Source organism: Dromiciops gliroides, chromosome 3 (assembly GCF_019393635.1).
Source record: "Dromiciops gliroides isolate mDroGli1 chromosome 3, mDroGli1.pri, whole genome shotgun sequence".
NCBI classification, from domain to species: domain Eukaryota; kingdom Metazoa; phylum Chordata; class Mammalia; order Microbiotheria; family Microbiotheriidae; genus Dromiciops; species Dromiciops gliroides.
In genome coordinates, this window is record NC_057863.1 from 534,235,343 (window position 1) to 534,250,835 (window position 15,493).

The 15,493-nt window shown below is 38.1% G+C and overlaps 1 protein-coding gene across 1 annotated transcript; it reads right to left on the reverse strand.

Moving 5' to 3' along the window:
- Positions 1 to 2,703: 2,703 nt before the first annotated feature.
- LOC122747900 (interleukin-18-like) lies at positions 2,704 to 13,279 on the reverse strand. Its single transcript, XM_043993686.1, has 4 exons — positions 13,159 to 13,279; positions 9,096 to 9,230; positions 6,420 to 6,556; positions 2,704 to 2,937 (listed from the first exon to the last, which is right to left on the reverse strand). Exons 1-4 carry the CDS (start codon positions 13,277 to 13,279, stop codon positions 2,704 to 2,706), a joined length of 627 nt encoding a protein of 208 aa, XP_043849621.1.
- Between the last annotated feature and the right edge of the window lie 2,214 nt (positions 13,280 to 15,493).

Genomic DNA, 15,493 nt, shown 5'->3' on the forward strand with positions numbered 1-15,493 from the left:
GGACTGTTGACCCTTATTGTGAATTGACTGGTAGCTCTCCACAGATTGCTTTTTTTTTTTTTAAACAAAGATTGCTTTTATGAGCATTGCCACTGGCAGAATTTGAATGTATCTGCTTCCCCACACTCTGCCCATAATGGACTGTATAGAATCTCTCTGTCTTTGTCTCTCTCTTCTCCTCTCTTCTTTCTCTCCCCTCAATCTCCTCATTCTTTTATATTCTCTGCTCGTTAATTTAATGTGAAAAAAGAGAGGACAGAGTATCATTGATCTTTCCTAACTATTTTAATTTGAATTTAACATCTGATCACTTTCCTGATTTATTATTTGTTTTTCCCCTTTGGTGAATGTTCTTTTAAAATCTTTTGACTATCTTTGACCATTAGAGACCGAGTACTAACCTCATAGACTTTGTGTGTGTGTGTGTGTGTGTGTGTGTGTGTGTGTGTGTGTGTGTGTGTGCAACTGGGGTTAAGTGACTTGCTCAGGGTCATGCAGCTAGTAAGCGTCAAGTGTCTGAGGCCAGATTTGAACTCAGGTCTTCCTGAATCCAGGGTCCGTGCTTTATCCACTGTGCCACCTAGCTGCCCCTACCCTCATAGACTTATATTGTATTACCTATAGAATTTATTCATCATGGTACATATGTACCATGGATATTTTCTTTTCATCTTGGTTTTATTGCTTGTTGTGGTATGAAAGTTTTTAGTTATTATGTAATTGAACTAAGCAACCTTATCTCTGCTTATTTCCGTTACTTTAATTGGAAAGAATTTCTCTCCCCTTCACAGTAGAAAATGTATATAATTACATTTCTTTTAGACTCTTATAAAAACGTTACTTCAATTCCCTTGGATTTTATTATAGTGTTGCAGGAGGAGTGACCAGACCAAACTATCATCATTGGAGTGATTTCCTAATTGAACAAAGGGAAGGGGAACTGCTTATAAATTTACCCCTGCCCTAAACCTAAGGAATCAGAAGCCGAACAGAGTCAAGTCCAGTGGAGTGAGTCCTGAAAAGGACAGATGTCATTTAGGGTGGACATAAGAAAATATGGATAAATGCAGTGGGGCATGCCTGATGCCATGAAGGATCAGGCTGGGCTGACATATCCAGGGAAACCAAATAGAGCAAGAAATCTTTTTTGGAGAGCAACCCAGCAATTCACAAAGAAATGTGAGAGAGCTTATCCCTGGAAAGGTAATTTTGTTAGTATCTACCATATGCCTCTACCCTTATATTTAACTTTATCCTTCCTTTCTGAATAAAATATCAATTTAAATCAGTTAGTTTGGTTCAAAAATGTGAACTAGAGGATGAGATTGGAAGAGGAAATTAAGCACTGAGCAGGGATTTAAAGCAGAAGAGTGAAAGCAGTGAGACAGGGGTCAAGCTGTCCTAGTTATGAAATTGGCAGGGACCCACCATGTGTTCTCAAGGTTTACAAGGCTCCAGCTGTGCTTTTGATGGAATGCTTCAGAAAGTCTCCCAAAAGATAGCCCCTCGATGCTTTTGTCATTACTAGGCAGATCAAAAAGGAAGCCATGTGTGTAAATGTTATGTAACTGATTTTGGCTCACCATCCAATGGAGGAGTTAGAGTGAATACTGAAGCCTATGCTTTGGGGATCCGAGGCTTTGGGAGAAGCAAGGTGTTAGAATGGAAAGAACATGGGGCTTGTTGTCAGATGCCCTGGCTTTAAGCTTCAGCTCTGACACTTATTAGCTGTGCAATCACTGGCAAGTTCCTTAACCTTTCTGAAGCCTCAGGCTCCTTTTTTGGGAGTAATAATAATAAGACTTTGTACTACCTGACTCCCACAGCTGTTGTAATGTGAGTGCTTTTTGTAAACCATGAAGTCGTATATCTCTTTTTCTATCTCTGTTTCTCTATATCTCTATCTCTATTTCTACAATCTCTATCTCCATGTTTCTCTAGCTCTATCTCTGAACTATTGCTCTGATACCTCAGTGTAGTGCAGAGGTGATAATGGGTTTCCAAAGGCAATGCCAACATGACATAAATAAACACTGGTAGATTCTATCAGGCTAGAAAGACTTTAAATATGCCTAGGCACAGTAATGCGTGTACCACCTGAGGATTAGCCCAGATAATTATGGAGAGGCTCATTTTAAGAAGGTTAGTCAGAAGACAATACATTCTTTGGCCATGAGCATCCATGAACCAGATAAAAATATCCTAAATATCCCTGGTGATGTTGATAGAAGCTCTGATTATTAAGCTTATTAAAATTATTATAGAGGCATAGTGTAGCAAAGAATCTTCTTCTGCCAATCTTGGTTAACTCACTATATCCCTCCACGTGCAACATTGCCCCCTTAAGGGATGCACTCAGGATAATTTTCTGATCCAGTTGTAATTCAGATATGTATTATTGGATCAATTGGGTTTATGAGCAATAATTCTATTCTTTTATATTTTACAATATTATATATGAGAGAATCACAAATTGAAAGCTTACCCTTTCACTGTTATTACTATTATTTTAAACTAAATCCAATTTGTATTTCATTGAACTTAGAGACCTAAATATAGTTTTTCTATACTCAATTTCCCCACAAGTATTGATTAAATAATCCCTCCATGATTAAATATATCTTTACTTAGCTTTTTTGCAGTTTAAGATCTCAGTGAGGTGCTGTTATCCTTGAGATATTTTCCAGTAATAAAACTATCATTCTACGAGTCTGTCTTAGTACAGTTTTGGACTAAAAATCTTGTAGACCCTTCCTCATCTTGGCACCCTTTCTTTAAAATAAGTTTAAAACGACCCTTATTTTCTTTACATGCCAGGTAGTATTCTGGGTACAAAAAAGATTTAAATTGCATCTTGTCATTATGGCCCGGAATTCCCTCTTGGTAGAATAAGACATCCTGTTCTTTGCCATCAATTTTGTCTGGGGCAGTACCTTCCTACAGAGGAAGAAAAAGAAAAGAAAAGATACCAGATGTTATTATAATGGACTATAGAGAGTGTGAGTAAGGAAAATCCATGCATACATACCCCACTGGGCCAAAGACTTCTACTACAATACAGGAAGGAAAGTCTCCATATATGGGTTATCTCCATGATGTCATGTGACTTTATCCCCTTGCAAGTATATTCCCTGTGCATTCATACCCCTGGTTACATTTTTGGGACATTCCCTGTCTCTCCTCTCCCACCTAGATGAGACTTGTCTGCTGCTGGGCAGACAGCATCTCCATGTTCCTCCATCAGTAGGGGCTAGAGGATGATCCAAGTAGCTCCCCACTGCTTCCTAGTCCCCAGACCAGGTAAGGCCTTTATGGTCTACCTGCTCACTATCCAGTCACCTCTGGTCATACATTCCCATGTTACTAACTGACCAGGTGAAGTGAGTATTACTCCTAAACACTCTGGGAGAATCTATAACATTTCTTAATGTTTAACAAATCCATATGTTCTTGACCCTGAAGACAGCGATCCATCTGGCCAAGTCACTCATCTTTCTGGTTCCTTGACCTTTATGCTGTGCACTTCAGGATTAGCACTCTTTCCCCTACGCACAAGTGTACCTGAGTGGGTGCATGCATATGTGCACATATACATATCTCTCTACTTAATAGTAATTCCTCTCTTCTCCTCTCTCCCCAACTCAGACCTTTAATTCCAAGAAAAATTCTAGGCCAGATCATTAAAAAGATAGTTGGTGAGCATCTAGAAAGGAAAGCAATAATTTCAAATAGCTAGCCTGGCTCTGCCCCTAAGTTGGAAGTCTACCTGGTACTTACTATAAGGTTAAAAAAGAAAAAAAAAAAAGACCGAATTTTTGCCTGGCCTTGTTGAAATCAATTTCCTTACTTTGTGGTACCACGCACACATACAATAAACATATAGATCTACCCATCAGTACAGAGTCATTTCTCCTTCTTCTAAGCTCCTAACTTAAGCTGCTCTTTTGTGAAATGCAATGGGGTGAGCAGAAGCTAGACTGGTCTGGAATTGAGGAGAACCCAGGAGTAGCTAGGTGGCATAGTATGTATATTTTGTTTTTTTGTGTTTTGTTTTTGCAGGGCAATGGGGGTTGAGTGACTTGCCCAGGGTCACACAGCTACTAAATGTCAAGTGTCTGATGCCGAATTTGAACTTGGGTCCTCCTAAATCCAGGGCTGGTGCTTTATCCACTGCGCCACCTAGCTGTCCCCCCCGGCACAGTGTATATAGCTCAGGCCTGGGAGTCAGGAAGACCTAAGTTTAAATGTGGCCTCAGACACCTACTACCTGCGTGAACCTGGGCAAGTCACTTCACCCTGTTTGCTTCAGTTTCCTCATGTGTAAAATGAGCTGGAGAAGGAAATAGTAAGCCACTCCACTGTCTTTATTTGTTTTTGTTTTTGGTTTTTTTTTAGTGAGGCAATGGGGGTTAAGTGACTTGCCCAGGGTCACACAGCTAGTAAGTGTCAAGTGTCTGAGGCTGGATTTGAACTCGGGTACTCCTGAATCCAGGGCTGGTGCTTTATCCACTGCGCCACCTAGCTGCCCCTCTACTGTCTTTAGAAAGAAAACCCCAAATGGGGTCACAGAGAGTCAGACACAACTGAAACAACTCAACAACAGGTCTGGTCTCCCATTTCAGAACTGTGTGACTTTAGGGAAATCATTAAACCTCTTGGCTTTATTTTCTTCATCTGTAAAATGGGGACTTGGACTTGATGAGTTCTAAGGTCCGTTCTAGCTCTCAAAAGGCAGGTTCTGTGTTTTCCTGCATTTTCTAACTCAGAGGCCTTTTTTATCTCCTTTGGAAGCCATAAGGCCTATACAAAAGTCAGCTGTTGCTTTTATTTCCCCCTTTGATCTTGGCCTAATTTGGTCTCAATCAAAATGCTGAGTGGGAAGGGAGAATCCCACATGGCTTCATTTGCCAAACAGAATGTTAGAACTGGAAGAAACCATCAGCTAGGCACTTTCCAAGTGGATTTCATAGTCTAAAACGGGCCATTGTGGGGGGGGGAGGGACCAACAAAAAAGCTTTTCTATTTGACTGTGAGATACTTTAAGTAATTTTTCCCCCTTGGGCATATTTGCTTTGTTAACTGTCTTTAACTAAGGGCAGTATCTATGTCTTTTCTCTGTTATTTGAGAGATGATCCCAAGCATGGAATTCACCCCCACTCTCTCTTCATCGCCCTCAAATTGTTTCTTAGGATTTCTAGTTTCTTTTATGATAACCTCAGCTCAAATGTCACCTTCTTTGTTTATCCCGAGTTGCAAGTATCTGTCTCCCAACCCTATACTTTGTATCTATTTTTATAGATTTATACTATATATGCATATATGTTTACATGTGTATACATATATATATGATGTATAAATATAGGGCAAATATTTTTGTCTTTATTTTTATAGATTTATACTATATATGCATATATGTTTACATGTGTATACATATATATATATGATGTATAAATATAGGGCAAATATTTTTGTCTTTATTTTTATAGATTTATACTATATATGCATATATGTTTACATGTGTATACATATATATGATGTATAAATATAGGGCAAATATTTTTGTCTTTATTTTTATAGATTTATACTATATATGCATATATGTTTACATGTGTATACATATATATATATGATGTATAAATATAGGGCAAATATTTTTGTCTTTGTATCTCTAGTGATTAGCATTGTGTCTAGTAAATAGTTGGTGCTTAATAAATGCTTGTAGGTTGACTGATTGAATTTTGGAGCACACAATGGATGTGTGAATAACAGAGAATTAACTGCATGGAAATTCATTCTTGAAAGGGTCATAGTCTACACTTACGAATTTCCTGAGCAAGAAAGACATATGTCTCCTTTAAGGATGTGGGTACTATCTACTATTGATGTGAAGTGAACACCTGAGGTCTAGCCAGGAATGACACATCACTGGAGGCTGTGTGAGCTGACCTAGTGTTTTTTTGCTAGTTGCCCTGGCAGTGGTGCAATGACAAAAACTCTAGATGTAGAGTTGGAAGACCTGGGTTCAAGTTCTACTGTCCACCTTGGAATAGTCATTTCCTCCACTCTGAGCCTCGGTTTCTTCCTCTGTAAAATAAACGGGGCAGGGGATGCTAGATCAGATGACCTCTGAGGTCCCTTCTAGCTCTAGAGACCCTATTCCATGATCTGTGGGTTGTTGCCTGATTGTCTGCATGGTGTGGATTTTGCTACAGCTTCTGGGCCCAGGCCTGTGCTGTGATCCCAGCACAAAGCTGATGCTGCTCATTGATAAAAGGCAGGTGTGGGCGACCCTCTACTCTTACGATTCCTTGCTTTTATTCTTCTTTCTCTGAGGACTGGATTTGAATTTTGCAACAAGTTATTTATTTTCTAAGGTTCTCCTAGAAATGAAACTAAGAACAAACAGGCTCATTCTTACCTTAAAATGAAGTTTTTTGTTCTTGCAGGATAGCGTATAAATCTTTTTCTCAGTCCTCACAGAGATGGCTACAGCTAACCCTTTGGGCATAGTCTCTTTATAATGTTGTATTATAAATTGAGTCCGAGGTGCATTGTCTGAGGAAAAACATTTATAAATTAGAGTTCGAATATATTCAGAAGAATCTTTTGTGACTTTTTCAGCTTTTAAGAATAGTCTTTAAGGGATAGTCACAGAAGGGACTAACAAAATACTGATTTTTGTGTGGCTTTTCAAAATCAATAAGATGACTAAGATTTGGGATAAAGGAACATCCTAGAAACAACAGTCTAGTAAGCTTGGCATCTGTCCTCAACAAAATCCACTAATGGCTTGGAAGGCTTTTCCAATCCAGAGATATCTAGGAGATAGGGACCCACTTACAAGTCATTCCAAATGAGTACACACACACACACACACACACACACACACACACACATACACAAACACAAACACACACACATACACATACACAATACATACATTTGCTGAAGTTAACAGAATAACTGGCCTTGTGAGTTCATTGGGATAAGGAATTCCTAGCTGAGGGGTAGGTGACCTTGGTGACGAATGCAGGCTGGCACCTTCTCTTCAACTTATAGTGTTAGGGAGCTGCCTAGAGCACTGGGAGGTTAAATGACTTTCCCAGGGTCTCACAGCCTCTATTTGGCAGGGTTGGGACACGAACCCAGGGTCTTCCTTACCTCTCTCCATTGTGTCATACTGCTTCTTTTGACTAGTTATAAGACTAATATACCAGAAGAGTTTTGTATGTGTGTATATACAATCCAAATATATATCGATGTACTGAAATATATACACATATATGTGTATATACAGATATATAGAATATATGTATATGCATATATGCCTATAATTATATACATGTATATGTATACATAATATATACATATATACATGCATATACACAAATATATGAGTATATATATTTCAGCAATCTTTATATCTATTTATACAAGTTTATAGATATAAATATGTATGTAAATATATATCTCAACACATCATTTGACGAGTCTTTAAATTTTTGTGGATACGATTAAGGTGGGTTGAATGGTGGCACAGCCAGTTAGCTTTGTTAATTGGTTAAATCATTTTGCTCTAAAAGTGTTGATCAATAGATCAGGCAGAGTTCAAGTAGTGTGCCCTATCTTTGGCTTTTTTATGTTAAATCTATGAATTAATGGCTTTGATAAAGGCCTAATCATCTGGTTCAGAGTTCAGAGGGATAGCAATTATCTTGGATGACAGAATTAAGATATTAAAAAGTCTCAATAGGCTGGAACAATGGACCAAAATCAACAGGGCTAGATGTAAAATATTTCATTTAGACTAAAAAAATGCCATGGCACAAATACAGAATAGGGGAGAACAGGCTTGCATATTAAAAAAGACTAGAGGTTTCAGTTGATTGAAGGCTTAATATAGAGACTGTCAAAGAAGTCAATGTAATCTTAGGCCACTTCAACAGAATTACAGTGTGTAGATTAAGGTAGGTATGGCAATAGTTCTACTTCATTTTGTCTGAGTCATTTTTAGAATACTGTGTTGAATTCTGGCTAAAGCTTTTAGGAAGGACATTAACATGCTAGAGGAATATTAACTTTTGGAGGAGTATCACCTGGAGGGTGGTGGTGGGGGATGTCTAGAGACCAGGTAATTTGAGAATGTTTGAAGGAACAGGATACATTTAACCAGGAGAAGAGGAAGGAGAAGGGCATGCCAGTGATTTTCAAATATCCAAAGGATCTGTCACATGCAAAAAGAATTAGGCTTATTCTGCTTGGCACTCAAGAGGAGAAACTGGAACACTGTCCTAGGGAGTCAGATTTTGATGCAGCATGAGGTAGAAGTCACTAATAATTAGAGCTGTTGGGAAATGGAATTAGTTGCTTTGTGAGGCAGTGCATCATTGGAGGTCCAAGTAGAGTCTGGATGACCATCACTAAGGAATATTTATAGAAAGGCTTCCTATATTAGGTAGAAGGCTGTCAATTAGATTAGATAAACATTAAGACTGCTTCCAATTTTAATATACTTTGACCTAATTGATTTAATTATTGCAAAAGTGTTCTATTTAGCCAGTGACTGTCCATACTAACATCATGCTATGGATCAGATTAAACTGTTTAGCCTCTACAACAAGTAAGGACTGATCTATATGTGCCGGCTCTGGATTCTCAAATGAAGGCCCTCGCAATGTGTTCAATAATCTAAACTCACACAAACAACCAGAGAAATGGGTGCCTTTTGTAGTCTGTTATTAACAGAGTTGAGCTGGACCTACACATCTCACTTCTTTTTAGGTATGAGGCTGGCAAAGCCTGGAGAGGTAAATGACAGCATGGAGCTGAGGGGGAAAAGGGTATGGTGGAGAGATTACTTATTCAAGAGTCAGGATATCTAAGTTTTAAGTCCCACTTAACATGTTCTTTGACCTTGTTCAATCACTTACTCTTTTGGGGGCTCATGACCCTATTTCCCAAGGAAGGGTTTTTTCTTCCAGAAAGTAAGAAAAAGATCTTCAAGGTCTTTTCCACTTCTCTGATTTCTATAATGGTGGTTCATATGAAAAAACCAACCAACCAACCAACCAACCAACCAACCAACCAACCATACCTTTAATTTCAGAATCACGCATCTCCTCAAATACAGCCATTTTCCCATCTTTGAGTATTACAAGAACTCTGTTCTTTGTGTTTCGTAAGATGACACAACGTTTGTCAAGCTTGCTGAATTCCTGTTTAACTGTTTTAAGCAAATATACATTAAGGACACACTTAGAGTTGAGAAATTTTCACATCTATTAGCAAACCTCTCTTAAATTTCAGTTCTCTAGAGTGATTAATGGCAACCTTCTGATACAGAACAATCTATGATAAAGTTGGTTTGCACTTTTAACCCTTTTAACAAGAGAATGACATAAGCAGAGAAAAGTGCATTCTTCAAGGAATATGAATGACTGCCTTAGCAACACGAAGCAGAAAATAGGAAGCTTTCTTCTATCTATAGACTATAAGTTCCTTGAGGGCAGGGGCTACAGTATTTTTAATTTTTGACACAGTGCTTTGTACTAGCAGTACTTATCAAAGACTTTCTGAACTGAATTAAATTGAGAGTGTCAGGAGTCAATCAGGGAAATATTTTTTTATCAATTTCATGAGCTTATTGGGAAGCGACTCTTTATTTGGAGCTTGATTGTCTCTTCCTATGAAAGATATGGATAAGCCCATAGACTCTATTCATAACTCTTGGATGATGAGTGATCAATGATTAGGGATGAATTGGCTGCTCCAGATTATCGTGGGTTATAGCCATCCCTCTGTGATGGGCCTATAAAATGACTTCTCATTGCAGACTTTGACTTTTGGATCTTTCTCCTTTTTGGAGAGGTCCAGAGAGAACTGTGTGTATTAGAGATTTGGAAACCAACTTTGGTCTCAGTGGAACTGCTTGCATTCTGTAAAGCCTCTCAGGGACTGATTAATTGAACCCCCTTCCCCTAGCTTCAGAGATGACAGCCTCCTGGCTTAATAATCAAAGGAAATGACAGCACGTAGGGAAATGTTGACCTAGTGCCAGTTCCTGAACACAGACCTAGACAGGCAGTGGAAGAGAATATCAAAGTTGCATAGGGTATCCCCAGAGAAGAGGGAGTTCCTGGGCAGCGCCAGCCTTGTCAGAAGAGAAGGATTATGTCTCTAGCCCCTGCACCTAGAAAGGTCTGAGCCAAGGGACTGAGACATGATATGGAAAAGCAAATGATTGTTTTCAGTTGCCATGAATTATTTGGACAGTGCAGGTCCAGTGGGAAAAGGACTACCTTTCTAGAAATTCCAAGTTTATTCTCTATCTAGGGGAAGTCCAGGTTTTAGGATAGTATCATAAACTTGGCGGACTATATTTATCACTGAAGGAGAAAGTGGGGCTCACTGGAATATTGGGAAGTTGTCTAACAACTTCAGGTTTATTTTTCTTCCAAGAGGAGTCTAAACCACAGGTGAGTTTTGGTGACCATACATGTCCCTGAGAGGATGGTGGGTCTCATTGGAGCAGGAAGGAGCCATTGTATTTGGGTTACCATGAATACTTTCTATATTTTCTACACTTTCTCTGGTGCGAAATAAAGGCTGAGCTATGCCTGATATGGGTTATTACTTTTAATCCTTATATGTAAATTAGAGATCCTTTAACCTAGATTTTAAAAAATCTAGACACAAACTATTTTCTGAGCTGTATTTTGAGGTTTCTAGAGGAACCTTGGAGTAAGGTCAAAATAAACTAAAGGGAGAGTGATTTGGGGACCTAGCTTTTTTGAGGGACAAATGCTTTGGGGTATTTGATTATGAGTTACATCATGGAAAAAAACACTTAAGAAAACTGAAAAACTATTGACATTTAATGGCATCCAGGGACTAGTTGAAGAACCAGGGCTAAACAAAGTAATCATCCCCTCCTACCAAAGGGGCTATCTGCTATGTATATGCCTTTCTTAAAGGGATTTACTGGCTAAAGAACCAAGCAGAAATAAGGTTCTTCTTTTCTAAAGTATTTTTCCTGAAGGACATCCCCCTATTTCCTTCCCCCTACCTCCATTTAGGGACAGTCTGCTTTCTTCTCTTTAGAAATTTCTCCCTATTCTCCTTCGTTGGCTCTAAAGATGAGTCTCCAAATTCTCTACCCCATGTTCCTGTGTACTCCTGAGAACCATGACTTTCTGCTTGGATTAAACCCAATTTAAGAGTAAGCCTTCCCTTCACATACAGTAGATTCTGAGAGCTGGAGTGTTTGCAGAGCAGTACTGAATGCTTTGCCACATTCTCTACTCTCCTTCCTTGCTCTGCCTCCTGACTTTCCTTGTCTTCTTTCAAGTCTCTGCTACAAGATGACTTTCTGCAAAAAGCATTTCCTAGTCTCCCTCAACGATTATCTCTAGTTTATTTATCTATCTATCTGTCATCTGTATATATGTGTGTAATCTCATGTGTACAAAGTTGTTTGCATGTTTTCCCACTATTAGACTGTGAGCTCCTTGAGGAAAGACAGTTTTTGTTTTAATTTTTATGGATCCCTAGTGCTTAGCACAGTGTCTGGCACAGTGTTTGTTGACTTATCCTGATTTCTTATCTTTTGCATCAGTGGTCCCAATGGGAGTGACACTGAATGCCTGTGGTCCACACCCTTTTCAGGAAAGGAATCCTGCTTCCCAAACCAGATCTGCACCAAGTAGAGACAATATATTTCTAAGTTTGTTGGCAAAGGCATGTGGCTCTGTGCTGCCAAGCAACTCCCCAGGTTTAGACAGAATAGTAGAAAAAAATTAAATAATTTTTTACCTTTATCTTCAACTTAGGGGAAAAGAAAGAGAAAACATTCCATTAAATTCTTGCAATAAAAGCCCATTTTCATTTCTTCTTAGCTCCTTCCTTCTTTCACCTTCCCCCTCTTCCCACCATTTCCCATAGCTTCTATAGCTGGATACGGTTTCATTTTGGAAACCTTTTCCAGAGAACTAAAAGGATCCCACTTAGATCCAACATCTTAGGAAACTGAAATGTGAAGTTTTAATCCAGGTTTTTCTAAGTTCCAGCTTTCAGGTTTTCTACAGGTCAGAGGAACTGTCTTTAGATATTTAACTGATTTTATTCCTTAAATGGAGATACCTCCATGGTGGAGGGAGGGAGGGATAGGGAATGAAAACTCATCCATAGAAACTTAAATGGAAGGGGATTTTCTGGGGGTAATCAAAAGAATACCCTTTTAACTTACTAAAGTGTTTCATAAACAGGTAGCCTTCATTTAATAGCAAGTCTAGAATTCTTTTAAGTGACTAGAGAATTCATGGTAAGTCACCAGCTTTCCAAGAAATAGCACCTCTCAAACTTATTGGCATTTGGGTGTTGTATGATAGTGTGGGCCTAACCACTATGTTATATACTTCTGTGAGTTGAGATCAATTCCTAGATCTTATGATAAGTATTGTACTTAACTTCTAGGCCAAGATTTTTTCCAAGTAGAATATATCTTCAATGTTACAATGGTAAAATAAGAATAATCTGCAGGAAATGATGATAGAATGGATAGGCATTGGACCTATATTTTCATTGGTACTGGGAGCTCTCAGGGGAGGAAACTCCATTCACCAGTGTAGGTCAGGACCCTCTCTGCAAATTATTTCCTAGAACACTGATACGATGTATGTGTTAGAATTTGAACTCAGTTCTTCCTTTCTCCAAAACCAGCTCTCTATCTACCATTTCATTCTGCCTTTATGAAGAGCATGAGAATGAAGATGATGATAATAATAATTCACTTCACATGGTTCTGAGGGTTTATGAATCTCTTTTTCCATAGCAAGCCTGTGAAGATGAGTAGTACAAGAAAGGTGGTGTGGTAAAGTGGAGGGAGTGTTGAAGTCAGGGAAGATCTGTGTTCAGTTTCTACCTCACTCACTTGCTTAGCTGTGTGACACCAGGTAAGTCACTTAGTCTTTCTGAGCTTCAGTTTCCTAATCTGCAAAATATGGAAGTTGGACTTGATGACCTCTAAGGTTCCAAGTTGATGAACCAGCAATCCCAAATATTAAAGGTGCTTATACCAAACATTCTTATTTGTCTAATTTATGTAAAGTGGTGGTTCTCTTCTGTTACTTTGATTTAGATAGTTGTGTGGGGATACTTACCTATGAAATAAAGGGTGTCCTCTCTAAAATCTAGGTCCACAATATTGATAGAATTAAGATCTAGATCAAAGTCCATTTCTGTGGCACAAGCTGCTAGTGGATGGTCAGCTGAAGTTGCCATCTTAACACCTAATGGAATCAGAGACCAAATGGTTAAAGGATAAATAAGTTTCCTTTGAAAGCTTGTATTACTTCCTCATTCTCAGCCTCTTTATATTTATCAGAATACTTTGTTTAGTCTTCCTCTTTTCCCCTCACCACATTCTATCTTGTAACATTTATTTCTGTAGATGTCTTATTTCCTCTTTCCCCTCAGTTAGATAGTAAGTTCCTTGAGGGCAGGGACTATGTAATTTTTCCTTTCTCTTCTTTTTTATTTTTATTTAATTTTATTTTTTGACTTAAGCAGTCATAGAGTGTTTGTAATAGGGATAGCCCAAGTTGAAGGTTGTTCTGGGACTGGATATTGTTATTGTTCTTGAGTCATTTCAGACTGTGATGCCATCGGGGATTTTCTTCTTTTTTTTTTCATAAGAGTATTTTATTATTTTCCAGTTACATTAGAGATAGTTTTCAACATTTGTTTTCATAAGATTTCTAGTTCCAAATTTTTCTCCCTCCCTTCCTTCCCTCCCCAAGACAGAAAGCAATCTGATATAGGTTATATATGCACAATCACATTAAATATATTTCTGCATTAGTCATGCTGTGAAAGAAAAATCAGAGCAAAAAGGAAAAACCTCAAAAAAGAAAAACAACAACAACAAAAACAGTAGAAATAGTATAGTTCAATCTACATCTAGATTCCATAGTTCTTTTTTTCTGGATTCAGAGAGCATTTTCCATCATGAGTCCTTTGGAACTATCTTGGACCACTGTATTGCTGAGAAGAGTCAAGTCTATCACAGTTGATCAACACACAATGTTGTTGATACTGTGTACAATGTTCTCCTGGTTCTGCTCATCTCACTCAGCATCAATTCATGTAAATCCTTCCAGGTTTCTTTGAAATCCACCTGCTCATCGTTTCTTATAGCACAATAGCATTCCATTACATTCATATACCATAACTTGTTTAGCCATTCCCCAATTGATGGGCAGCCCCTCAATTTCCAATTCCTTGCCACCACAAAAAGAGCAGCTATAAATATTTTTGTACATGTGGGTCCTTTTTCATGATTTCTTTGGGGAAAAGACCTAATAGTAGTATTGCTGGGTCAAAGGGTATGCACAGCTTTATAGCCCTTTGGGCATAGTTCCAAATTGCTCTACAGAATGGTTGGATCAGTTCACAGCTCCACCAACAATGCATTAGTGTTCCAATTGTTCCACAGCTTCTCCAACATTTATTATTTTCCTTTTTTGTCATATTAGCCAATCTGATAGTTGTGAGGTGGTACCTCAGAGTTATTTTAATTTGCATTTCTCTAATCAATAGAGATTTAGAGCAATTTTTCATATGGCAATAGATAGCTTTGATTTCTTCATCAGAAAGCTGCCTGTTCATACCCTTTGACCATTTCTCAATTGGGTAATGATCACTGAGGATTTTCTTAGCAAAGATACTGGAGTGGTTTTCTATTTCCTTCTCTAGCTCATTTTACAGATGAGGAAACAGGCAAACAGGATGAAGTGATTTGCCCAGGGTGACACAGCTAGTAAGTGTTTTAGGCCATATTTGAACTCAGGAAGATGAGTCTGCCAGACTCCAGGTCTGGCACGTTATCTACCATGCTACCTAGCTGTCCTTGCTTCTGCATATTGTATTCCTAATCTGTTCCATGGATTAACTTCTTTGTTTTTGTTTTTTAACCATTATAAAATAATTTTAATTATTACTACTTTGTAGTAGAGATCTGGTCCTAAGTTACGGTCTTCCTTCCCACTTTACTTTTTTTTTTTTTTTGCATTATTAGCTTAGAGAATCTTTTGTTCTTCAAAACGAATTTTTTTTTCCTGACTCTACAAAATAGTACTTTGATAGTATGATTGGTATGGCACTGAATAAGAAAATTAATTAAAGAGGCATTGCCATTTTTATTATAATTGTTTGAATTGCCCATGATAATATTTCTCTAGTTATGTAGGTCTATCCTTATTTCTGCAAAGAGTCATATATAGTTGTATTTTTATATAGTTAGTTCCTGTATATATCTTGGTGGTAATAATAATAATATTAATAGCTAACATTTACATAGCACTTACTATGTGTTAGACATTGTGCTAAGTGCTTTACAATTATTACCTCATCTGATCATCATAGTAACTCTGGGAGGTAGGTGTTATTATCATCCCTATTTTAAAGATGAGGAAACTGAGTTAAATAGAGGTTAAG